Below are 27228 nucleotides of genomic sequence, written 5' to 3'. Positions count from 1 at the left end.
TACTAAAATTTAAGGATCTAAACGTGAATATCGTAAAAATAAAACTTAGAAGCTATAATGACACCAATAGTTGTCAGTGTTCTGAAATCACATCCCAATAACTTAAAATTATGCATATTGAAATTAATATGACTGTGCTGATATTAACAGCTTAATCCTTGCATACAATACAACAAAAAATTATAATACCAATAATTCATTCATTCATAATTTTCTGCCCAAGAGCAGTTCTTTCACTCATTCACCCAGAATTCTCCAATATTCTCTATTTTCGTCATTCCTCTTCGTCTCCACATAAGATTCATACTCGTATATTTTAATGCTGTCTATCATCTGATATCTTCTTCTGCCCCGAACTTTTCTCCCGTTCATCATTCTTTCCAGTGCATCCTTCAGTAGTTAGAGTGTGACCCAGCCAATTTCATTTCCTCTTCCTGATCAATTTCAGCATTATTCTTTTTTCGCCCACTCTTTCTAGCACAGCTTCAATTATTATTCTGTCTATTTCACACACTCATTCTTCTTCATATCCACATCCTAATACCAGTCCTAAGTTAATACTTTTCTCAGAAAAAAATATATTATTCCCTAAATGTTAACACTGTTTACTTGATAAGTGCTATCCGTACGATTCTGATTTTTTCTGTTATCATTATATAAACTTACAGACGTGGACAAATTATTAAACTAAAACGTTGTCTTGGAAACATAACATAATTCGTCATACCAAATATCAGTATATAATTCACAGAGTCTCTATTGTAAATATGATTGTTTACATCTTCTGGTATATTTTTTCAGTGGTTAAGTATGTTTTTTTCTGGTTATGTTGGTACCACTGGTGTTTTAATTATATACTGCAGAAGATATTTTCCCATGGGCTGCAAGAAGACCGGTCATGAACGGAATGGAAAATCTGTGATCTATACTGAAGAAGAAAGTGAACAAAAAGAGGCTTGCAACAAAACATGGACTTATTTAAGCACTGTCTGATGTCTGGCTAAATGATGCTGATATTCAAAGAAAGTTTCAAACTTTGGATTCCAGCATCCCTGACAAAATCAAGGTGTTAATAAAGAATAAGGGAATGTTCATAAAATATTACTAACCTCAAGACACAATTTTCTGTTCATTATATCTGTGCAAAATACAATTTTGTTCATTATTTCTACCGATAAATACAGCTTCGTTGCACATATAATTAATTTAGTTTAATAATTTGTTCACGTCTGTATAAGATATGATTTGTTCCTTTCCAGTTTTTAAATAAATTAGTTATTTAGGGTTATTTCCTGCCATTACCAAGTCGGTTAAGCCTACTGCGGTGACTAGGAGACGGAATGCTGATATTCAGACTCCAATTCGTGTATAGTCTATTCGTGGATAAGCCGGCGAAGCGCTATTGCCAAAATAATAATATTCTCCGAATTCTCATTTTTCCTCTTAGAGAAACTGATAAGGAATGATCTCTCCCTTTGCAATTTTTAAACAAAACGCACGGTTTTCTTGCAAATTAAATAAAAGATTAACACGTAGACCCTATCGTTATTTCATGTCATTACGACGTCTAGCAATCCCCCTGTAGTGACTAAGGGACGGAATGCTGCTATTGAGACCTGAATTCGTGTATATTAGTAGGCGAGCCGGTGAAGCGCTGTTGCCAAACTATGCAGTCTTTTAGCCTAATATTTTAATTAACCATGCACTTAATCACAAAAAGCATAATAGGTTTTTCATTTATTTTAATGTATTCCATTATAGCCTTCAATTTGCACAGTTATCACTTCCACAGCATATAACAGTACATCTACAGGGACATCATTTTATTTTTACTAACATTTTTAATATTAATTTGCCTATACCTATGAATTAACGGTTGAGAACCGGAAACACTGTTTGCTACCCCCTTCCACGACTGGAGTTTTATGATACTGGCGTAAAATACAAACATATCACTTTACTAGGTATAGAATGGAAGAAAAGTAGTTCATCCATTTACGTAAACTAGGAAATATCGCAATTTTGAGTTTGATAAATTTCATTACGTTTTTGTTTAATCAAAATACAGTACTGTATTAACAATAACTGTTTTTACTCACGAACTGAGCTATCCATGCGGATGTATTTATTATGCAGCGTATATTATACTGTCCACAGCACATTAGCGTACAATATATATAATGAAGTTAAATTGAAAAATAATAGTAATATGAATATTCAAACACATTTTTGAAAGTAGTGGCCGTTCATTTCGATACTGGCTTCCCTTCTTTTGTGCATATTATCGCACTATAGACTATTGCATCTAATTCTAATTACCAGTTTCGTCCTTCGTACTAGTAAGTCATGTTGAAATAATTCTGTACCTACTCTATAAAAGAGTACCTTACGTATGTAAATTCTATCTTCACTTCTGCCCGACCTCACAGACAAAATTCCTCAGACATGTATATACTGTCCGTCCAAGTGGTTATGTCACAGGATCGTAGAAAGGGGGGAAATCACATGACAGTTAATTACTTAACGAGGCCCTTTTATTTAAGTTATTTTAAACAGTTGTATAATATTACGTACAGTAGACGTCCAATTCCCAACAGAAAGTAATATTTTCAGAAAAGAGCTATGACAGCCCAGCCACTAGCCTTTACAGAGGGGCGAGCAGAAGCAGGTGGGGGAAATCAGGATGCGACGTAGGCAAACGGACGACAGTATCTGTGCGAAAAATGATTCAATATTCAAAGCTCTTTCGTCACTGGAAAACGCGAACATATTTCTGGAACGTACTATACTCACTAACTCAGTATTGTTTACTATATGCGGCCTTGGTTTTGTGTGGAGGACAGTTGGAACTACATTAGTAGAAGGGGTGTGAGTGAAGTACATTCAGAAACTCAGGTGCAATAAAAATTGAAGTAAAAATAAAATGATGTCCCTGTATACAGTAAGTAGTGGTAATTCAAATATCTTCTTCTAGAATAACAAACATTGAGGCGGACCTGTGAAATTAGACAAGAGCTTAATCTCTGGTGAGAACAATTCGGGATATTCCTGAATTTTAAATCCACTACTGTGTAGGAAATATGTTATAATGCGTGAATTTAGTTTTTGTACCGGCCGTTGACCTAGTATTCCGTGCCGATGCTGCAGCTCGCGACGTGAAATAATTCGCGTGGGAGCCGCCAGGTGGCACAAATTACTGTCATAACATTTACGTGAGTATCATTAACACGACCCGCATTGCGAGGGCCTGGCATCGATTGCGAACGTCCGCGTTTCGACTACATTTCGCCATAAACGTTTCCATGTTCATCTTTAGCTGAGTAGTAGTGCGGGCTGCTACTAATCAGGGGATTGAGGACTGAGTTTTGTGGAAGAAACTGAAAATTTGTCTCCCTTGTGTCATGTTACTCTGTGCTTCTTCAAGTTGCTTTTTGTGCATTAAAAGGGGATAGATTAAAGGGCTTAATTTTAAAGTAAATGATACACTGAATATACAAGGACATCATTTTATTTTTACTAACATTTTTAATATTAACCTGGCTATACCTTTGGATCAACGCAGTTTGCTACCCACTTCCACAACTGGAGTTCGATGATACTGGCGTAATGTACAGCTGTCAAAAAAAAAAGTGGCCGCACTCGTGAACAGCGAATATTTTCAAAGTCCACTTCGGGTCGCGGCGATGTTACACGATGCATGTGCTTGTACAAGCAGTTCCGGAACTATGAAAGTGTTCCATATCTGCTCCTCGCAGACCAGCGGTAGAGTGCTTGTTTAATGATTCAAAGGTTCTTGGTTCGCGCCTGCTTCAAGTTTTCATTTTATTTTTTAATCGTTCTTTAGCGATGTAAATGATATTCAAATTATCATTTATATCCAGTTATCGTTCTTGATGGATATCACGTTATTTATATTTTGTTATCGTTCTTTAGAGATATGAATAAAATTCAAGTCATCATTTGTATTCTGTTATCGTTTTATAACGATATGAATAATAATTATTACTATTGTAGCTACAGTATCTCCAATGGGGGTTAGCCCTATTTTACATATGTATGTTAGGGCTATAGTTTTATACACAAAAAAGATAAGCATAAAGAGAAATGGAAAAGAAAATTAAATTAGCTTACGCGATGTAAACAAAACATAAACAATCCGTAAATTAGGCATTGCGATTGCAAAACAAATATCAGTTATCAATTTGAAACATACAAAAACATTAACAACACACATACGTAACACTTCTATAACACAAATACGCAGCTTTCCGTACCATACATCATAAATTAATACACAATAGTCACACAAACACAATCAAACTATAATTACGACATTGCGACGACATCAAGCATCCCATAACTGACTCACATACATAACAAATCAAGCATTCGTTGCAACAAATACACTTCAACATAGTAACCACACTTTTAAAAGTTACAAATTTGGCTCCAAGAAGAATAAATAGGACACTGTTACTAATTACCAGGGAAAGGATTTATATGTAAATACATATTTACTTATAAAGCTAATATAATTTATATTTTGCATTATCTTTATGTTTCACAATGTGTAGGGTTGAAAAATCCTACTTTTATTTTCCATATTTTTTCATATTTTAGAGTTTAGTACATATTTTCGTTAATTTCCATATATTTTCCATATTTCATATAAAACAGTCCATATTATATTAGGTTTAACAATAAAACAAAACAAAATTCCATTAACTTTTAAAAATACATTTCAACAATAGAGATTTAAACACATGTTCAGTAATCCCTTTAACATCAGAGTTATTTGAAAATTAGCAGTCCTATCAACAATGGGAAAGTAAGTTACAAAACTGTATTAATTTAATTTAAAATTTTTAACAGACTTCAGTTGTGCAGCTCAACAGTTAAATGCCAGTCAGAGTACACATAGGTTCAGTTTTGTAAATCATACTATAAAGACGGTAAATATGCCAAAAGTACGTCATTCAGTCAATTTAAAATCAAAACTAACAAGTTACATTTCAGAATTTAAAGAAGATGGTTTATCAACTGACAATAAAATATTATTTTGTAATTTGTGTCAGTGTGCAGTATCATCTACACAAAAGTTCCTGGTGCAACAACACATTACAACTAGTAAACATCAGGCCAACAAACAACTAAATTCCAAGCAGAGACAATTGTTTTTAACACAACCAACAACATCGAATGTAAGATCTGAGTTTAACATCGACCTGTGCCGTTCTCTCATCTCTGCTGATATTCCTCTCTACAAACTAAAGAATAAGGTCTTCAGGGAATTCCTTGAAAAATATACTCAACATACAATCCCGGATGAGTCAACACTTGGGAAGACGTATGCTCCATCCATCTACGATGAGACAATACAGAAGATAAGAGATGAAATTAAAGATAGTTCAATTTGGGTTTCCATTGATGAGACTCCCGACAAAGAAGGTAGACTTGTTGGTAATGTAGTTATCGGTTTGTTAAGTGAACAATATTCTGAACGAATTCTTTTACATTGTGATGTTCTAGAAAAGTGCAATAACAAAACTATAGTTAAACTGTTCAACGAAGCTATGGGTATCCTGTGGCCAAAGGGTATTATGTACGATAATGTGTTATTCTTTATTAGCGATGCTGCCCCTTATATGGTCAAAGCTGGACAAGCATTATCTGTTGTATATCCTAAATTGACTCATTTTACTTGTGTGGCGCATGCATTTCATCGTGTGGCAGAAGTGGTCAGAGACAATTTCCCTAAAGTAGATTTGTTGATTTCATCAGTGAAAAAAGTATTTCTCAAAGCTCCCAGTAGAGTTAACGTGTTGAAAGAAATGTACCCTGAAATTCCATTGCCACCAAAGCCAATTTTAACTAGATGGGGTACATGGCTAGAAGCAGTTGAATATTATGCCGAACATATAGACTCTATTAACAATGTTCTCCTTGCATTGGACTCTGAAGATGCAGTCTCAATTGATACTGCGAAAACAGTTACCTGTGACATAAGTGTGAAGAATGACTTAGCTCACATTCAGCATACATTTTCATGCATCATAAAAACGCTCAAAAGTCTCCAAAATAGGCACCTTTCACTATCTGAAAGTTTTGAAATTATAAATAGTACTGTGGAACAACTGAATCGTGGTAGAGGTAAAGTTGCAGATGCAGTAAGAGCTAAGGTGGACACTGTACTTTCAAAAAACCCTGGATATGAAGAACTACAAAAGGTTGTTGCTGTGATGAGTGGTGAATCAACAGTGAAGATTAACTTGGACTTATCCCCAGCAGACATTGTGAAATTGAATTATGTACCAGTTACTTCTTGTGACGTCGAACGCTCTTTTAGTCAGTATAAATCTATCCTCAGAGACAATAGAAGAAGATTCACTTTTCAGCACTTGAAAGAAATGTTTGTAACCTATTGTTATGGTAACAGACAATAAAAATTGTGTTTTGTTGAAACTACATTGGAAGATAAGGTACGTCCATTATATTTTTTGTTTAGTTTGATTAAAATGTACCAATATTTAACGTACATAGTCATTTTTTTATAATTTTAAGTCCATATTTAATTCCATATTTTGGTAAAAATCCATATTTAATTCCATATTTTGGTAAAAATAACTACATATATATTTACATATTTCATATATTTTTAGTCCATATAAATCCGTTCCCTGCTAATTACTATTCTTCTACAATTTCTTAAATACATCTGTAATAAATCTGTGAAATTCCGATATGAATAATATTCACGTTTTTTATATTGTTATCGTTCTTTAGCGATATAAATAACATAAATTTAATATTAGGTTTGGAAAAATCCAGTTGCATAATATTGCTATTAGTTTTTCTTTTTGTATTATTACATTATACTACCTTGAACCACAATAAAATGAAAAGGAGTAACGAGGAATTGAACATGAGACGTTGACATCTAAATTCCGACGTTCGCCCGCTGAGCTACGAGGGCAAAAGTGTGGAAACATTTTCGGAAAAATTGGCCCAATCACACTCCAAGATTTTCTGATGATTCGTAGAAGCTAGTCCAGGATGCGGGGGGGGGGGGGAAGGCTAATTGAGATTTCCCGATCTCTGATAGGGTCAAACATCCTGATAGAATTAATATTTAACTCTTGCCGTGACTTTCGGTGAAGTCCGGAGGGCCCAATTAGTCAAATCCACTCTCCTCATCTCCACGCTTGGGCCCCTTGGAATTGAATAAGTTGCGAAAGAGATAGTGATGTGCGGAAAGCAACGGGATGTTACCGCATTTAGGCCTATCCTTCCCAAGAAAAACTGCAAACATGAACAAAGGAAGCTTTTAATAGAAGAAGAAGGATCTTCTGCGGACTTCTGGAAAAAGAACTAAGGAAGAGACTAGTGAAGTGCTTTGTGTGGAGTGTGGCATTGTATGGGGAAGGAACATGGACATTACGACGAAATGAAGAGAAACGAATTGAAGCATTTGAAATGTGGATGTGGAGAAGAACGGTGCGTGTGAAGTGGACAGATAGAATAAGAAATAAAATTGTGTTTGAAAAAGTGAGTGAAGAAAGAATGATGCTGAAACTGATTAGAAAGATAAAAAGTAATTGGTTGGGTCTCTGGTTGAAAAGAATAATAGACGACATTAGGATATGTGGATCATATGCGGAGTCTAAGAGGAAGGCAGAAAATAGGAAAGATTGGAGATTGCTGGGTTTGTAATGAAAGACCTGCTGCCCATGGACAGAACACTTATGTATGTATGTTCAGAATGCCTGGAATATCGTATCTAAAAACAGTCGCTATTTGCAAAGACTAGTCAATTCCATGCCCACTCGACTGCAAGATGATCGAGATAAGAGGAAGATAGACTAAATATTGAATTGTGGCTTTTTGTTTTGTTTTTTGAACGCTTAATTGTTTGAATGTTTTAAGGCCGACGCCAGTAAATTTGTTTTGTTTATGCCACGAAAGATTTTTTTTATTGAGAATAAAATCTTTTTTCTTTCCATTTGCAGCCACAATATCATAATGATAAAGTCATGGCATAATATATTAATGAACCTGATGTTAATTACTAAAATAATCATAAAAGAGAAAGGAGCCATTATGTATAGTTTGTCTCTCTCAAAAACAGAACAAAAAAGAACATAAAAAGCACGTGGTTGTAGTCGAACGCAGGACCTCATGAATAAGAGGCTTGAACGCTATCATTATGCTGTCGATAACACACAGAATACTTAAATTATAACTGTAGATATCAGGCAACGTGGTCCAACAACATGTAACATCGCCTGTCTCCGAATTGTAGCGAAGATACCCGAAGGGAACTTTGTTTCAGGAAAGCGGCCACTTTTTCTTTTGACAGCTGTACAAACAAATCACTTTACTAGGTATAGGAGGGAAGAAAAGTAGTTCATCCATTTACGTAAACTAGGAAATATCGCTATTTTGAGTTTGATAATTTTCATTAGGTTTTTGTTTAAACAAAATACAGTACAGTATTAAGAATGAGTGTTTTTACTCACGAATTGAGCTGTCCATGCGGACGTATTCATTATGCAGTGTATATTATACTGTCTATAGCACATTAGCGTACAATATGAAGAATGAAGTTAAATTGAAAAATAATCATAATATGGATATTTAAACACATTTTTGAAAATGGTGGCCGTTCATTTCGATACAGGCTTCAGTTCTAATTTGTGTAATTCCAATTACGTACCAGTTTCATCCTTCGTACTAGTAACTCATGTTCAAATAATGCTGTACCTACTCTATAAAAGAATGCCTTACGCAGTGTAAATTCAATCTTCACTTCCGGCCGATCCGAAAAGATAAAATTACTCAGACAGACTATATACTGTCCGTCCAAGTGGTTATGTCGTAGGGTCGCAGAAAGGGGAGAAATCACGTGACAGTTAATTACTTAACCAGGCCCTTTTATATAAGTTATTTTAAACAGTTGTATAATATTACGTAGACGTCCAATTTCTAACAGAAATTAATGTTCTCATAAAAGAGCTAAGACAACCCAGCCACTAGCTGGCGAATAAAAGGTGGTGGGGGAAACCGGGATGCGACGTAGGCAAATGCACGGCAGTACCTGTGCGAAAATTATTCAATATTGAAAGCTCTTTCGTCACTGGAAAACGCGAACATATTTTTGGAACGTAGTGTTTACTATGACCGTAAGGCTACTAGGACTGCATATGCTGTCTTGGATCTGTGTGCAGGACGGTTGAACTTCATTATTAGAAGGGGTGGGAGTGAAGTACATTCAAAAACTCAGGTAGAATAAAAATTGAATTAAAAATAAAATGATGTCCCTGTAGTATGATAATGATTATAATGGTGATGATTATGATTATGTGTCTTGTCCCTTCTTATTGTAGATTTCGTTGAAACTTGATACATAACTTTCTCGGTCTAGCCGTAATACATTTTCATTTTTGTCTGTATAGTGTACGCCGTATTTGGAAGCCGTTGGTGTATAGAAGGACAGAAATACGAACTGCGCAGCTGTCTCAGAAGACAGAGAGTGAAAGCAATCACTGCTCTCCCTCCTTAAACTTTACTAGTATGTTTTGCAATCTGGAAATATTGGACATGAATAGACCACTCTCTCTTTCCCATTGCAAGGAGCTATAAAAGGAACAAACCAACTGTCTGGCATGTCTATGAAGAATATAACACTTCCTACAATCTCTCTGCATAGCTAAATTTAATATTGATGGAGCTACAAAATAGTGCTGCGTCCGTGGCTTAAATAAGCCTACTAGGACACTGGTCGTCTGTCTAACCGGCCCGGGTTCGATCTCCGGCCAAACTGTCATGCAGTTTGTTGAAGACAGTGGAGACTTGCGGAGACTTTTTCTCCGTATACACACGTTTCCCTCTGTCGTTCCTCCAACACTCTCTACCTTACCCACATTACATCTTGCACATTATTTGCAACGTCCGTAGATCTGACCGTATCACACCTTCACTAAATATCCTGTCCTGGGTCCGTCTCAAAGAGCGAAGAACTTTTCACTCTCTCACGTTACTCTTCAATATTCTTCAGAACTCCAACTCCAGCTACTTAGCTTCTCGTTTTCAACATTTGTCCTCATATCACGAAATAGATACTCACTCACAACACTATATCACACTCTCCATTCCTAAACACAGAACATCCTTCTACTCTTCATCTTTCACCGTCTTTGTAGCTCATCTCTGGAACTTTCTACCACAACTTGTCAGAGACTGCCGGATATTTACAGTTTCAAAAATAAACTAAACTTGCACTTTCTATTATAACCCCTTTTCTCAGCGATAGTTTTATAAATACATATATATATATATATATATATATATATATATATATATATTTCTTTTCCTTCATTTCCCCTTTTTTTGTTCTATTGATCATCAGATGAAGTTATTATCATACCCTTTTTATTGTAGATTTTAATTAATTTTCGTATTTTTTTCTTCTTTTTTATTGTTATTTTACTACATTCCATTTTGTTGTATTCTTCCTTACGTTATCCCTATTAACTATTTGTACTAGCTGAGTTGTTTTTATTATATTTCAATCTTTAGAGCTGTATTTTACTTTCTTTTTCTATTATGATATTATTTTCATGTTGTTTAATGTCGATTTTGTTATGCTATTATTATTATTATTATTATTATTATTATTATTATTATTATTATTATTTGTAATATGTTAGTATTTCGTTCTTTAACTTTTTGTTAAATTTTCATTGCTTGTATACTTTGTGACCTGGTAGAGTGTAGGAGAAGGCCCTATGGCCTTAACTGTCATTATAAATAAATAAATAAATAAATAAATAAATAAATAAATAAATTGTTATTATTATCTATAATCTGCAATAGTAAAAATAGTCTTGGGGCTAGTAGGCCTACGGGTTTCTAATGCTGATATAGGGAGGGTTTGGGGCTTCTGGTACCTAGAGCTTATCAGACACTCGTCTGAGGATGAAATATGACTCTGTCAGGGCTGGGATAGGGTGGCTTACCTGTCAGCATCGGATTCATGAATGTCATCGGAAACCAGGTGGCCCGGGTTCGAATCCCGGTCGGGACAAGTTACCTGATTGAGGTTTTTTCCGGGATTTTCCCTCAACCCAATACGAGCAAATGTTGGGTAGCTTTCGGTGCTGGACCCCGGACTCATTTCACCGGCATTATCACCTTCATATCATTCAGACGCTAAATAACCTAGATGTTGATACAGCGTCGTAAAATAACGCAATAAAATAAAATAAAATAATGTCATCCGTGTCACCTATCGCACTTGGACTATCACACTATACAGGGTGTTTAAAAAATACGGGGCATAATTTCAGGTATGTATTTCCCACATGTAGACAATCAAAATAGTTCATTACAACATGTGTCCCGAAATGCTTCATTTCCTAGTAATGGCCTTCAAAACATTGAAATTCACCGGAACGTTTTTCTTTCCGCAGGTCGTTGTCATTACAGAAGATGTTCAAAATGTCCATCTCCTGCTTGAATACAGACCTCACATCGATGTCTCATTGACTTTCGAACACGATCCCAAACTCCAGGAGTATTACGTATGTCCTCAGAACATGCCACAATTCGATTCCGAAGGGATTTCAAATCAGGCACCGGAGACGAATAAACCAATGATTTTAAATGGCCCCACAAGTAGAAAACGAGAGGGTTCAGATCAGGTGAGCGTGGAGGCCAAGCAATTGGGCCACCTCTACCTATCCATCGATCAGGAAACCTTCGATCCAAGTACCGGCGAGCCGTACGACTGAAGTGTACAGGAGCGCCATCATGCAAGAAGTGAATGTGTTGACGATTGATCAGTGGAGTGTCTTCTAAAACATGAGGTATGGTGTTTTCCAGGAAGTTTGTGTACGCCTGCCCCGTAAGTCTGTTTACAAGTACATGGGTTCCAACTAATCGATCACCAATGATACCGGCCCACATGTTGAGGGAGAACCGCATCTGGTGATGAGATGGAACAGTTGCACGTGGGTTTTCATACGCCCATACATGCTGATTGTGGAAATTTGTTATGCCATCTCGTGTGAACTGTGCTTCATCTGTAAATAATACTAAGGCAGGAAAGTTCGGATTTACACCACACTGCTGCAAGAACCACTGACAGAACCTAACTCGTGCAGGGTAATCTGCTGGTGACAAGACCTGTACACGTTGCAAATGATAAGGATACAATTGATACTCTTTGAACAGTCTCCAGACAGTCGTATGAGGAACACTGACTTGCAACGCTATCCTTCGTGTGCTGATAGAAGGAGTCATGTTCACAGCCTCCAGAATCTCCTCCTGTACTTCTGGAGTTGTATATCTTGGTCGTCCCCTTCCCAAATCAGGAGAGTTAAATTTTCCATACTCGCACAGACGGTAATGGAGACGTACAAATATCTTCCGATCTGAACATTGTCGCTGTGGGTACCTCTCCTGGTACAAACGACGAGCCAGCGCAGCATTGCCGTCCGCCTTACCGTACATGAAGTGTATCTCTGCCAGCTCTTGATTTGAATACATGTCGCACAGTCTAACGCCTACACAACACTGAATGTAACCTTCGCCTCGGAATAAACTGTCAGAGTGCCCTCTTAATGTCTCCTTCGACAACAACGACCTGCGGAAAGAAAAACGTTCCGGTGAATTTCAATGTTGTGAAGGCCATAACTCGGAAATAAAGCATTTCCGGACACATGTTCTAATGAACTATTTTGATTGTCTACATGTGGGAAATACATACCTGAAATTATGCCCCGTATTTTTTAAACACCTCGTATATAGGGCGCATAATGGACCAGTGTAAGACTAAATGTAAGGATCTCCCAGGTTCATCCCTCGTAAGACAAGCCAAACCAATCAATTTTTTTACATGGGACATAGAAAATTATCTCAATTCAAGCCCATAAATGTGAACAGGCATTTTGACTACATGTTTGTTTATTTTTAAGTGGCATATTTGTATTTTTATTGAATGAATACCTTAGAAAATAAGGAAAAATATCTTAACAATATCTGATTTATAATAAAGTAACCAGTTCTAAGTAAGAATAAACTGTGAAGGAAAATCTTAACTCTATCTCTCTCCTGCTGAACATAACATTGTGCGGAATTTATTTCTGTCTTCGGACAGTTGACTAACCAACAAACAACAATATCACCTTGTGTTGTACTAGTATATCGTCGTCATGAGGACAGAACTTGTCTAAGATATTATATATATTTCAACTACACTGTGACTATAATTAAGACGTTGTAGTACTATTAAGGTGGATAACAGACAGGGTTTGGAATTGAACGGGTTACATCAGTTTCTTGCCTATGCGGATGACGTGAATATGTTAGGAGACAATCCACAAACGATTAGGGAAAACACGGAAATTTTACTTGGCTCAAGTAAAGCGATAGGTCTGAAAGTAAACCCCGAAAAGACCAAGTATATGATTATGTCTCATGACCAGAATATTGTACGAAATGAAAACATAAAAATTGGAGATTTATCCTTCGAAGAGATGGAAAAATTCAAATATCTTGGAGCAACAGTAACAAATATAAATGACACTCAGGAGGAAATTAAACAAAGAATAAATATGGGAAATGCCTGTTATTATTCGGTTGAGAAGCTTTTGTCATCTAGTCTGCTGTCAAAAAATCTGAAAGTTAGAATTTATAAAACAGTTATATTACCGGTTGTTCTATGTGGTTGTGAAACTTGGACTCCCACTTTGAGAGAGGAACAGAGATTAAGGGTGTTTGAGAATAAGGTTCTTAGGGAAATATTTGGGGTTAAGCGGTATGACGTTACAGGAGAATGGAGAAAGTTACACAACGCAGAACTGCACGCATTGCATACTTCACCTGACATAATTAGGAACATTAAATCCAGACGTTTGAGATGGGCAGGGTATGTAGCACATATGGGCGAATACAGAAATGCATATAGAGTGTTAGTTGGGAGACCGAAGGGAAAAATACCTTCGGGGAGGCTGAGACGTAGATGGGAGGATAATATTAAAATGGATTTGAGGGAGGTGGGATATGATGATAGAGAGTGGATTAATCTTGCACAGGAGAGGGACCGACGGCGTGCTTATGTGAGGGTGGCAATGAACCTGCGGGTTCCTTAAAAGCCATTTGTAAGTTGTAAGTACTATTAAGATTTTTAGAAAACTTTCACTTTTTCGGAACAGACGTTTTCAGCCGCTTTTATCGTACATTCCTTTACCATGGAGCCTACATTAAAAGATTTTGAATGTTTTACCAGTGAACAGCTGATCTCATAACTGACTTTCATTGCTGACTCGCTATTTTCACTCATTTTTATAAATACAATTTGCTATCTTTTCAGTTTATTTTTTATTTTCTTTAGTTTTTGTACTCTTAATTTACCCTCAATGCAGGAAAAACATTATTTATGAGTTGTATCATATTGTCGTTTAACATTTTACTCTTTGACAACAGTTATAGATACATTGCAGATAACACATACAATTTTACCTTCCACCTCCATGCAAAAATAACTGAGTTACCATCTTTCTTAGAATTTTCTCCCTTCATCAACAATCTTTCTTTTTCTGGATGGCTTGAAAAGCGACATCATCCCAGAATTACGTAATTAAGTCCAAATATAACTCAAAAGTAATGAGAAAATTGAATCACAGAGCAAGTGATGAGTTTCATTTATTTGGGGATGAAGATATCTAGCTACCGACTCCTCCTTGAAGAAATCAAAGAAAAAGGCAGTAGTTTCTGGGTGACTGAATAATCTTATCTGGAAAAATAAGTCTTTAAGGAAAGAGACAAAAACGGGTCTACATAAAACAGTAATTAAATGAGTCGTCATATATGCAGTTGAAACTTAGAGCAGTTAAAAAATACAATGCACATGCTTGAGACTGTAGAAATAGCAACACTTCGGAAAATAATTGAGTTAGATAGAATAAAGAGCTGTGAAATCAGAGCGACATTCAATGTGCAACCAATAACAGAGTGGACAAGTGAAAGAAGAGCCCAATGGATTGCTCATGTCTCACGCATGACAGAAGACAAGATAGTAAAGACAGCCAGAGATGGTATTCCATACCGACGAAGAAGCCCTGGAAGAGATGGAGTGATTCCTTAAGTGGAGAGAACAGGCTGCTAGCTTAAATAAAAAATGAACTCGATAGAATCGAGTCTGTAGGAACAAATGTAGTGAAAAGCAATAGGCATAGAACAGGTGTTAGACACTTTACCTACTTTAGTAATAACATCAGTTACGATCAAGATTATGATATTGGCAATAAGTTGCATAAATTCCATTTATGATCTGTGGAACTATAAACAGAACATTTAGAAATAAAACATAAAAGGAGACAAAGAGTAAATATTGTGCACTACTCTCTTTCAACCATACATTGCTTAATCTGTATTTTGATTAATACGAGTAAATATTGTGCACTACTCTCTTTCAACCATACATTGCTTAATCTGTATATTGAATAATACGAGTAAATATTGTGCACTACTCTCTTTCAACCATACATTGCTTAATCTCTATTTTGAATAATACGAGTAAATATTGTGCACTACTCTCTTTCAACCATGCATTGCTTAATCTGTATTTTGAATAATACGAGTAAATATTGTGCATTACTCTCTTTCTACCATACATTGCTTAATCTGTATATTGAATAATACGAGTAAATATTGTACACTAGTCTCTTTCAACCATACATTGCTTAATTTGTATATTGAATAATACGAGTAAAATACGAGTAAATATTGTGCACTACTTTCTTTCAACCATACATTTCTTAATCTGTATTTTGAATAATACGAGTAAATATTGTGTACTACTCTCTTTCAACCATACATTGCTTAATCTCTATTTTGAATAATACGAGTAAATATTGTGCACTACTCTCTTTCAACCATACATTGCTTAATCTGTATTTTGAATAATACGAGTAAATATTGTGCATTACTCTCTTTCAACCATACATTGCTTAATCTGTATTTTGAATAATACGATTAATAATGTGCACTACTCTCTTTCAACCATACATTGCTTAATCTGTATTTTGAATAATGCGAGTAAATATTGTGCACTACTCTCTTTCAACAATACATTGCTTAATCTGTATTTTGAATAATACGAGTAAATATTGTGCACTACTCTCTTTCAACAATACATTGCTTAATCTGTATTTTGGATAATACCAGTAAAATACGAGTAAATATTGTGCACTACTCTCTTTCAACCATACATTGCTTGATCTGTATTTTGAATAATACGAGTAAATATTGTGCACTACTCTCTTTCAACCATACATTGCTTAATCTGTATTTTGAATAATACCAGTAAAATACGAATAAATATTGTGCACTACTCTCTTTCAACCATACATTGCTTAATCTGTATTTTGAATAATACGAGTAAATATTGTGCACTACTCTCTTTCAACCATGCATTGCTTAATCTGTATTTTGAATAATACGAGTAAATATTATGCACTACTCTCTTTCAACCATACATTGCTTGATCTGTATTTTGAATAATACCAGTAAAATACAAGTAAATATTGTGCACTACTCTCAACCATACATTGCTTAATCTGTATTTTGAATAATGCGAGTAAATATTCTGCACTAGTCTCTTTCAACCATACATTGCTTGATCTGTATTTTGAATAATACCAGTAAAATAGAGTAAATATTGTGCACTACTCTCTTTCAACCATACATTGCTTAATCTGTATTTTGAATAATACGAGTAAATATTGTGCACTACTCTCTTTCAACCATACATTGCTTAATCTGTATTTTGAATAATACGAGTAAATATTGTGCATTACTCTCTTTCAACCATACATTGCTTAATCTGTATATTGAATAATACGAGTAAATATTGTGCACTAGTCTCTTTCAACCACACATTGCTTAATCTGTATATTGAATAATACGAGTAAAATACGAGTAAATATTGTGCACTACTCTCTTTCAAACATACATTGCTTGATCTGTATTTTAAATAATACCAGTGAAATACGAGTAAATATTGTGCACTACTCTTTTTCAACCATACATTGCTTAATCTGTATTTTGAATAATACGAGTAAATATTGTGCACTACTCTCTTTCAACCATACATTGCTTAATCTGTAACTTAATACGAGTAAATATTGTGCACTACTCTCTTTCAACCATACATTGCTTAATCTGTGTTCTGAATAATACGAGTAAACATTGTGCACTACTCTCTTTCAACAATACATTGCTTAATCTGTATTTTGAAGAATACCAGTAAAATACGAGTAAATATTGTGCATTACTCTCTTTCAATCATACAGTGCTTAATCTGTATTTTGAATAATGCGAGTAAATATTGTGCACTACTCTCTTTCAACAATACATTGCTTAATCTGTATTTTGAATAATACCAGTAAAATACGAGAAAATATTGTGCATTACTCTCTTTCAATCATACAGTGCTTAATCTGTATATTGAATAATACGAGTAAAATACGAGTAAATATTGTGCACTACTCTCTTTCAAACATACATTGCTTAATCTGTATTTTGAATAATGCGAGTAAATATTGTGCACTACTCTCTTTCAACAATACATTGCTTAATCTGTATTTTGAATAATACCAGTAAAATACGAGAAAATATTGTGCACTACTCTCTTTCAACCATACATTGCTTAATCTGTATTTTGAATAATACGAGTAAATATTGTGCATTACTCTCTTTCTACCATACATTGCTTAGTCAGTATTTTTAGTAATAAAATTGTGCACTACTCTCTTTCAACCAGTCATTGCTTAGTCTGTATTTTCGCAATGTGTACATCTCGGAAAGTGCAGAGGGACAAGAGGGAGCGGAAGTCACGTTCCGCGATGTTCGTGTGTTTCTGAAACTTTTAACAACGCGTTAATTTAATTTCCAGGGTACTTACGAGTTAGTAGCTCCTATTGAGTAGATGACCCGCCTGCTGGAATTAATTTAACTTTTCTTCCGTGCATGTACTGTACAACTCGACTGTGAAACAACTTGGGTTACGTCACTTCATCTCTCTTTGCTTACGCTATCTGCTTACATCCTCGAGAAATATGCAGTGGTGATAAACAACAATGGACGACAACAGTTAAAAGCGAAATCAAATACGAGACGGGAATCAAATACGAGTAGGCCTACTTGAGTGTTAAAATAATGCTTGTGCAGACTTTTAATTCACAGTAAAAAATGTGAAAACACAAGCTTTACTGGTGATTTCTGTTTGTTAATATTTCTGTTTTAGTTCAAATGTATTACAAGACAAAAATTAAAAAGACGTGCCTGCTTAATTTGTCATATTATTACATTGCTTTTCTAATACGTATTTATTTTGTATTTTAAAACCATAGAAACGATTGTTTATTATTATTATTATTATTATTATTATTATTATTATTATTATTATTAGGCTATTATTAGGCTGTTATTATTAGTATTACTATTATTATTATTATTATTATCATCTTTGTTATTATTTTTATTTTCGCCATCGTCATCGGCATTATTATTAATACTGTATAGTCCGTGTCTCAATTTGTGTAATCTTTGCTTTTCGTTTTTGCTACACCAAAATAGTCTTCTTTTATTAATACTTTTATCAAGATTGTATAGATCTTTTAGTATGGAACGAAGGTGGGATTTATGATACTAAGACGGGATATTTTACACAGTTTGGAGGTAATCTAGGTTCAAGAAATCTGACGACACTCGGGAATATTGCTGTATATTGCTTTTGCATTGGCAAGTGACAAACATGAATTGTGCACCATATCTGATTTTAAACAATAGCGAAACTGCACAATGATCCTTGCATAAACTATTGTCTGTTAAATAAATACAGTACATTTTTTATTAAATCAAATATTAACGTGTAAGAATGTTCTATTCCATACATTTTAATGATGACAATACAATTTTCGGTTAACATTTGTAAATTTTAGACACAAGTTTTGAACGCATTACAAGTGTTTCAGATGGTAATGCTATATACTTTTTTGCAAATTTAATGTTAGGTTTTTATCTAGTGAAAATGAATGTGTTACCCCTTTTGTAGTTTTATTATACAAAATAATCAAATTTGTCTTCTCTAGTGGCTCAAGGGACGAAGTTTACTCTACACTTTTAATAGAATCCGGTTCTATTTCTGGGAGTAAAGCGGAGATTTTTTTCCATTTTCGGAGAAAAAACATATCGTATCATGTAAGGTCCTTCCCTGCTTTTTAAAATGTGAACTTACACCATTTTGACCATGTTATCAGAGAGTCCCTCCATTTGTGACTGCCTAATTGTTGTCTAGTCAACTGTCCGAAGACAGGTCTGGACCCCACAAGTAACATCAACAAGGCACCACTCATGTGGAAACTAGGTCAGGAGATAATGAGTATGGTGACCAGTTCCTTACCCCTTCCATTACATATATCGCCGACTAGCTACATATTTCATTAGTCAGACTTCAGATATATACAAACAATTGTTCTTCCTCTGACACATACCGTCGAGTGATATGTGCTGCCTGATAATAAATGTACATATCAGCCAAAATCTCAATCAGAGGTAGAGTTCCTAATGATGCTTCAAAATGTTTGTAGGGCGAAGATACAAAGGGCCAACGAATATAATCCTTCAATGGTGATAATGTTGTTTATGAGGCTTCCAAAATGTTGTTATAATTATTATCATTAATTTTAAAATACTGGACTGTTCTTACCCAGTTACCTGTAATTGTCCAATTATAAAATGTATCTTCCGAAGTTAAATACACTATCCACCAAAAAGTAATTGGGCACTGATTTTGCCCCGTTGTAACCTCGTGATACCACCTCTTGTTGCTATAACAACGGCCACCCTGTCAGGCATGCTCTCCACTAGTTTGTGTAGGATATCCACCGGAATGTGTCGCCATTCCTCTTGCAACATGGCACTCAGTTGGACAATGGAAGTTGGTCCCATGTTTCGGCGGCTACTATGCAGTGGTAGGTAGACAATAATGTTCACCAGTTGAACTGGCCTGCACAGAGTCCTGATCTCAATCCCATCGAGCACCTTTAGGTCGAATTGGACCGGCGATTGAGGTCTCGGGAAATGCGGCCAATTTCCATTGTCCAACTGAGTGCCATGTTGCTAGAGGAATGGCGACGCATTCCAGTGGATATCCTACACAAACTAGTGGAGAGCATGCTTGACAGGGTGGCTACTGTTATAGCAACAAGAGGTGGTACCACGAGGTTCTAAAGGGGCAAAAACATTGCCCAATTACCTACCTTTTGGTAGATAGTGCATTTAGGGATCAAACATCTGAAAAGGCACAGACATATGAACTATCATTGTAACAAATTACGTAAAATTATATATTATTTTGTTCAATTGCGAGATTACTTACCAATAGACGTACTACGTACAGTTTACCTTATCTTCTTTCTGTATGTAATTCAATATAAATATTAGGTTACCTACCGGCGTAGCTCAGTCGACTATGGCGCTTGCCTTCCGATCCGGAGTTGTGCTCGGGCTCGAGTACGATTTCCGCTTGGGCTGATTACCTGGTTGAATTATTTTCGAGGTTTTCCCGAACCGTAAGGTGAATGTCAGGAAATCTATGGCGATCCCTTGGCCTCATCTCGCCAAATGCCACCTCGCTATTACCAATCCCAACGACGCAAAATAACTTAGTAGTTGATACAGTGTCATTAAATAACCATAATATTATATTGGAGTATAACTTTTAAAACTGATCTTATTCCACTATATTTTTGCAGAGAATAATAATTAAAATATGTCTAAAAAGAACTCTTCATTATCCTACCGAAAAATTATTTAAAGAGTTTAAATTTTCAAAATGTATCTTATTTATTGCAATGTATTATTAAAACATAAAAATCACACAAATATAAGATCATATAATCATAAACCAAAACTAAACGCATATTTACAATAAGTTTATTTGAAACAACCACTGTCTTCAGTCATAGGACTAATATTCGTTCTAACATTGATAACAAATTATTTAATGAATATCATCTTGTAGAAAATTGAAACAGTTTTAAATTTTAAAATGTATGTAAGCCCTTTGTTATTAGTGGATATTAATTTTTAAGTTGTTCTTTTTCGTAATTTATTTATGTAAATGTATTATGTACTAAATTTTCCTCTGAGCACGCGATCACTCTCTTTCAGGGGAGTGATAGAACTTTTGTTTCTTGTGCTTGTCTTTTGCATTGTCCATTTTTGTGACTGGTTTATTTTACAACGCTGTGTCTACTGTGATGGTTATCTAGCGACTGGGTGAAATGAAGATGATAATGCCAGCGAATTGAATCCAGGGTCCAGCGCCGAAAGTTACCCAGAATTTGCTCTTACTGGATTGAGAGAAAGCCAGGAAGAAACCTCAACCAGGTACCTTGTTCCAATCAGGATTTGAACCCGAGCCCGCTCGTTTCACTGTCAGACTTGTCTATTCTTCTTCTACAATAATGTATTATTCTGTTTACTTTGATTCGTTATGGCTTCTGTTATTGCTTGTTTTGTGTTGTCGAATATGGATAGGTAGACATAAATAAATATTATTTAAAAATAAATAAATTTGATCCATATTTGCCTCCTTCTTGTTAGAGTTATTGAACTAATGCCGGTTTCTGGTACACCTCCGTTAATTCTCAGTTACATAGCTGCTCTTATAAATTTAACTGCACTGATAACTTTCATGAGTTTCCGGAAAGTTAAATGTAGATTTATCAATGCTTGTAACTAACAGTTGAGGTAACATCAAGTTCAGTATCTATTGTCGTCCATAGATGTCTCCACTAGTATTTTGCTAGTGATTTTTTAGTTATTTATAGTTACTTTTGTTTGCAGAAGTTTTCAGCAATAATATGGCTGACAGGTACTCAGTGAGCTCTGTACAAGTAGGTGCAAGGCTTTTTAACTAAAGAGCCATGTGATAAACGATAGTGTACTTGTACACTTCCATCTCAATCGTATATAATTAAAAACGCAATAATTGTTTGTATTTGGCGTGATCATTGAGGTAAATAATACTAGTGAAGAGGACTAGATGTAACTTCTGTTTCAAAACTGCAACCATATTCAGCTGTGGTGGCTATGGCAGCCATACTGATAAACATGTCAAAACATCTTACATTCGTCCATATCAATGCTTTCATGTATTCAAATCGACTTTTCAGAGTCCGAAATACCATTGACATTGGTAGAACACTCAAGAATAAAATATTCCTTACTAACGACACAGAATCTTTAGTTGATGACAAAAATTAAACATGAGATGTTCAAAATTGCCTTTACAAACACACATTATTATCCTAATATGTCATAGAAAGTAAAACATTTACCGTAAGTTACGTAAACAAAACGCCAAATTTTTAAAACTATACAGATAATATAGTAAATCAATTTATTGTGATCTATATTATTATTCAATATCGGTTATTATAGTTTACAAAACAGTAATGCCGTAGCGTCGCATGTCGGTATTTGTTCGAATCAGTACTAACAGCCAGGTAACTACAGGCCGAAGCACAGTTACCAGTTGAAGCACAGATAACTGTAAAGATTACGATAACTGCTATTTCGGAAACTCATTTTAAACATATAAGCACGTTAAATCATAGATAACTCTGTATGTACAGGTGACTGTCTTTTCAGACACTGGGCATAACCCTAGGTATTCTCAAGCAACGGAACATTCTGGTATTCTTATGAGCGTGACTTTTGAGCTATAGAAAATATCTACAACAAATTCTGATCTGGAGGTGATAAAGTTTTCTGCTGGAAATCGAACCCGGGTCCGAAGAAATTTTAGCTGAAGACGCGGGTCACAGAGCAAGATTTGTAGGAAAACGCTATTTTCCTCCTTTATCCTTAATGTATACCTACTATAACCTAAATCTTGCCTTACCCTCTTTTCTAATTATATTGACATTTTACAATTTTCAGGTTACGGAGCGCCAATATTTACTCAAAGACACTTCTAACTTCATTCTCAATTAACTTTCAGAAAAGAGCAACAGATCGTGCTAAAGAGAAGATTCCACGTCATTTAATTCACTCTCTCTGCAATTTATATTATCGTAGCTGTATAACTACAACTTTGAGGGCCTTGGTGAATCGCAGATACTTCTTCTTCCTCCGACTTCCCCAAGAGATCGGCGGCGGCGGCGGTGGCAACCTGTTGCTGATCGTCTCTTCCTGCTTCTTCTTCTTCTCCTCCTCCTCCTTCTTCTTGTCTCTTCACCAAGACTAACAGAGGACAGAGTGGCTGCGTAAGCCGCATATGACCACAGCATCCAGCATGCAAGCAGCGCTGTATGTGAGAGAAAAGCAGAGACAACGCAGGAAGAAGATCCGGAGAGGCCGCGTCGAGTTGCCTAGCAACGTCGCTACCAAAGAGATAGCACCTTTCCCGAGATATCCACCCAATCAATGGGTACGTTCAACTGCTCTCCACCGCATTCCTACTTCCTACACTGCCTTCCTCACAACGTGATTGCTGCGGGCTTTCTTCTGGAAGGACATTCTCTACAATATGCAATATTTCATGATAGTTCACCACATGAATGGAAAATAAATTTAGTAATTTTCTGAATTTGTAAAAAATAAATAAAAATACAATTAATTATTAAAATGGCGCAATTTTCTTTTCGTAATTAGTTTTCAGTCATTTTAGTAACTTTACGAAGAGCATACATATATTTGAGGACTAGTCGCTTTTAAAATGCTTAAATTCTATTAAAGAAATTAAATAATTTTAATTTTATTTATAAAATTATTGTCTTAATTACTTTTTAAACCTATAACAATATTTCTATTAAAGAAAAGTTTTAAAAAGTCTCATTCAATTAATATCCTAAAAATTGCAAGACTCTACTTGAAGGAACCATACTATTCGTAGACTCTACTTACTGTAGTGTCAAATATTTTTGCAGTCTAAAATGTGAATTTCTTTAAAATCATATATATATATATATATATATATATATATATATATAGGGGAGAGTTGGGTAGTATCGTACATCGGGTAATATCGGACAATGCGTTTCTTTCATCTACCACCAGATGACAGTACCTGAATGACATGGTTACGTTTCTGTATGCGACATCACAGAAACGTAACCATGTCATTCAGGTACTATTATCTGGCAGTAGATGAAAGAAACTCACTGTCCGATATTACCCGATGTCCCATACTACCCAACTCTCCCCTAACACAAATAGATAAATTATATAGCGTTCAACGTAGTTTCATAAATCAATCATTTTACAGAAATTCATAGGTTTTTTATTGTTATATTTAAACTAATTTTAAAATATTCAATTAAGGGGAGTTCCTTCTTATCGCGTGCAAAATAATGGTAAAATTAGCCTATTTTCAAGTAGTCATAAATATAATACTATTTATCAGAGCTCTTTCATTTTTTGGTGATGTTTGTATACACAATGAGCTTTAAAATACAAAAAGGATGGTTACTCTAGAGTACAGTAAATCTTTCCTCTTAAAATAATATTTGAATTTAAACATATTTTTTTTATAAATGCACTACATGCCTATGATTAGGTGTACTCATATACTAACATACATCTTATTAAAATCTTGAACAATACAATTAATAGTCTTAAACAGAGACATATTTGCAGCTCGATGTTTACTTATTTAAGTCGACAGAAACGAGAATGACAAGAATTAATATTGCCATTGTGTATGAGTAAAAAAAATGATATCATCTTTACTACTACCAAAACTTCAATATTCTCTCTTAGAAATTGATAATAAAAAATTATTAAATTTGGATAGAAGTGGTAAAATATAAAAATGGATTCAGGCAAACCGTTCTAACACAATGTTATTTAATAAAAATAAAGAGCAAATCTCCTTAGTTTGTTATGGCAATAGCAGTTAACAGAAATGTGTCATCAACTTGTGTGTATAAAATTAGACGGGATTTGGACCTGACGCATAATAGTAAAAAAGAATCGGAACTGTAGTGAAAGTGAACTTCGATTTTCTTTACTGACTATTAAGTCACTGGCATATTTCGAAGATGGTAATAGTAATGGAAAATTCAATATATTAATAAATAATGATACAAAATATGTATTATATGTCTTTCTCGTGTTAAATTTTACCGTACCTGGTTAACATGTTTCAGCCTGTTATGGGCCATCTTCAGAAACAGGCTGAAACATGTTAACCAGGTACGGTAAAATTTAACACGAGAAAGACATATAATACATATTCCGCGTGATATAGTGTTGAAAGTTGTGTAATCAAGATGTATAAATAATGATAATTACCATAATAATAATTAATAATAATAATTTTATTACTCGACCAAGGCGAGTGGAGCCGCCGGCGTAATGTGAACTATCGCGATGCGGTATTGCGAACGCAGGAGCAGTAGCGCCACGGCTCCGGGCTGCAGGACTCCACTGGCCTTAGTCGAGTAATGTTTATTTATTTATTTACTTATTTTTTTATATATTTATTTGCTACACAACAGCCAGAGGCCAATTAAAGTTCAGCACAATACAATAATAATAATAATAATAATAATAATAATAATAATAATAATAATAATAATAATAATAATTGAATTAATTAATCTAAGTCTGCTTTGATATCAATCTTCACATCTTTCTAAAAAGATATTCAAAATTGGTTTTGAAAGTGTAGCTTCATAATTTCTTCATAAATTACATTCACTGTTGTAGCTCCTTGAAAATTTCTTTCATTCCAGAAGAACGTTACACAGCCACGTGTGTTTCATAACAAAATTATAGGATTAACAGTGACCACATGAAACAACGCTGATCTCTGTTCTGTAGCCGTGCTTTATGACTTACAAGATGCTTCTATCTCTCTCTTGTGTTATTTTTTTTTCTTTCTCTATTTGTGTTTCTTTGCTCCATTCATTGCTGGCAGACCATCGCCTGCGGGGCACAAATTGAACGATTGCACTTGTTTTCAGTTTACCTTCCATTATAAACACTAGTCCTGCATACAAAATTCCAAGATAAGTCACTTCATATAGTGGGTGATGATTTTATCCAAAATCAACAGCTATCTCCTACACAGTTTTCAATGTTCAGTCAATGATTTCAAAATGTTTAAATTGTGCGAATGGCAATAGTCATAATCGTGTTTGAAGTAAATGACGAATAATTATTATGTGCAAATTATAAAAGTATTTAGCGTCTTACAAAATTTCTTCGGTTTAATATACGACTAACAATAATAAGCCTACAATTAATATTACTCTACTTATGATATGGATTCCAAGTTTATATGTAACTTTGAGAAACTACGTTAATCACGTGACTACAACTGCAGAAACGTAAATATTTTTGTTTCCTTTTAATGCGATATAGGTCACATGTAATCCGACTGTGCCGAACAATGTCAGAGTACCAACTTACATATAGACGATGTTTTGTCGTGGGCAATTATACAGGATGTAACAGAACCTAACCGGCAAACTTTTAGGAATGATAGATCACACAGAGAGGATCAATTTTTGTTAAGGAGTATGCAGGGTGTTAAAAAAGTATCCAACATTTTAGGAGGTGCTAGTATGCATCAAAACAAGACAATAATGTCTAATAAACATGGGTCCTACAACACATACTTTCTGAGATCTGAACACTTGTTCATAGGAGGTGCTGAATGTGACGTCCATTCATGGCACTGTATTCCTCTGCCCTTCGGCGTAAGAAATCATGCACTCCTGGATTTTTCATTTTTATTTTAGTAGGTTATTTTACGACGCTTTATCAACATCTTATGATATTTAGCATCTGAATGAGATGAAGGTGATAATGCCGGTGAAATGAGTCCGGGGTCCAGCACCGAAAGTTACCCAGCATTTGCTCATATTCGCACTCTTGTAAATTTGTTTTAATACGTTAATAAGAAAGTCCTGATAGCGATCCCCAGTTAATTTCTGTGGCAGCACGTATGGCCCTATTAATCTATCACCAAAAACACCTCCCCATAAATGAATTGAGAATCCTTGCTGATGCCTTGTTTCTTCAACTGCAAGGGGATTTTCATTAGTCTATACATGCTGATTACGAAAATTCACAACACCATCTCAGCTGCATCCCGCTCATATCCGCAACCAAACTTATCTTTTCAATATTCCTTGCGACGTATCA

General features: G+C 35.0%; 1 protein-coding gene across 1 annotated transcript in view; it reads left to right on the top strand.

Moving 5' to 3' along the window:
- The window catches only part of LOC138701652 (uncharacterized), a 447714-nt gene that overhangs the window by 256788 nt on the left and 163698 nt on the right, over positions 1 to 27228 (top strand). The window contains exon 3 of the mRNA XM_069828766.1: positions 23191 to 23503. Coding sequence (XP_069684867.1) covers positions 23351 to 23503 — 153 coding nt within the window. The 5' untranslated portion in view covers positions 23191 to 23350. The remainder of the gene's footprint in view (positions 1 to 23190; positions 23504 to 27228) is intronic.

The sequence above is a fragment of the Periplaneta americana genome, chromosome 6 (genome assembly GCF_040183065.1).
Source record: "Periplaneta americana isolate PAMFEO1 chromosome 6, P.americana_PAMFEO1_priV1, whole genome shotgun sequence".
Classification (NCBI taxonomy): Eukaryota; Metazoa; Arthropoda; class Insecta; order Blattodea; family Blattidae; genus Periplaneta; species Periplaneta americana.
The sequence above is the reverse complement of the archived record's forward strand: the minus strand, read 5'-3'. Positions and strand labels throughout refer to the sequence as shown.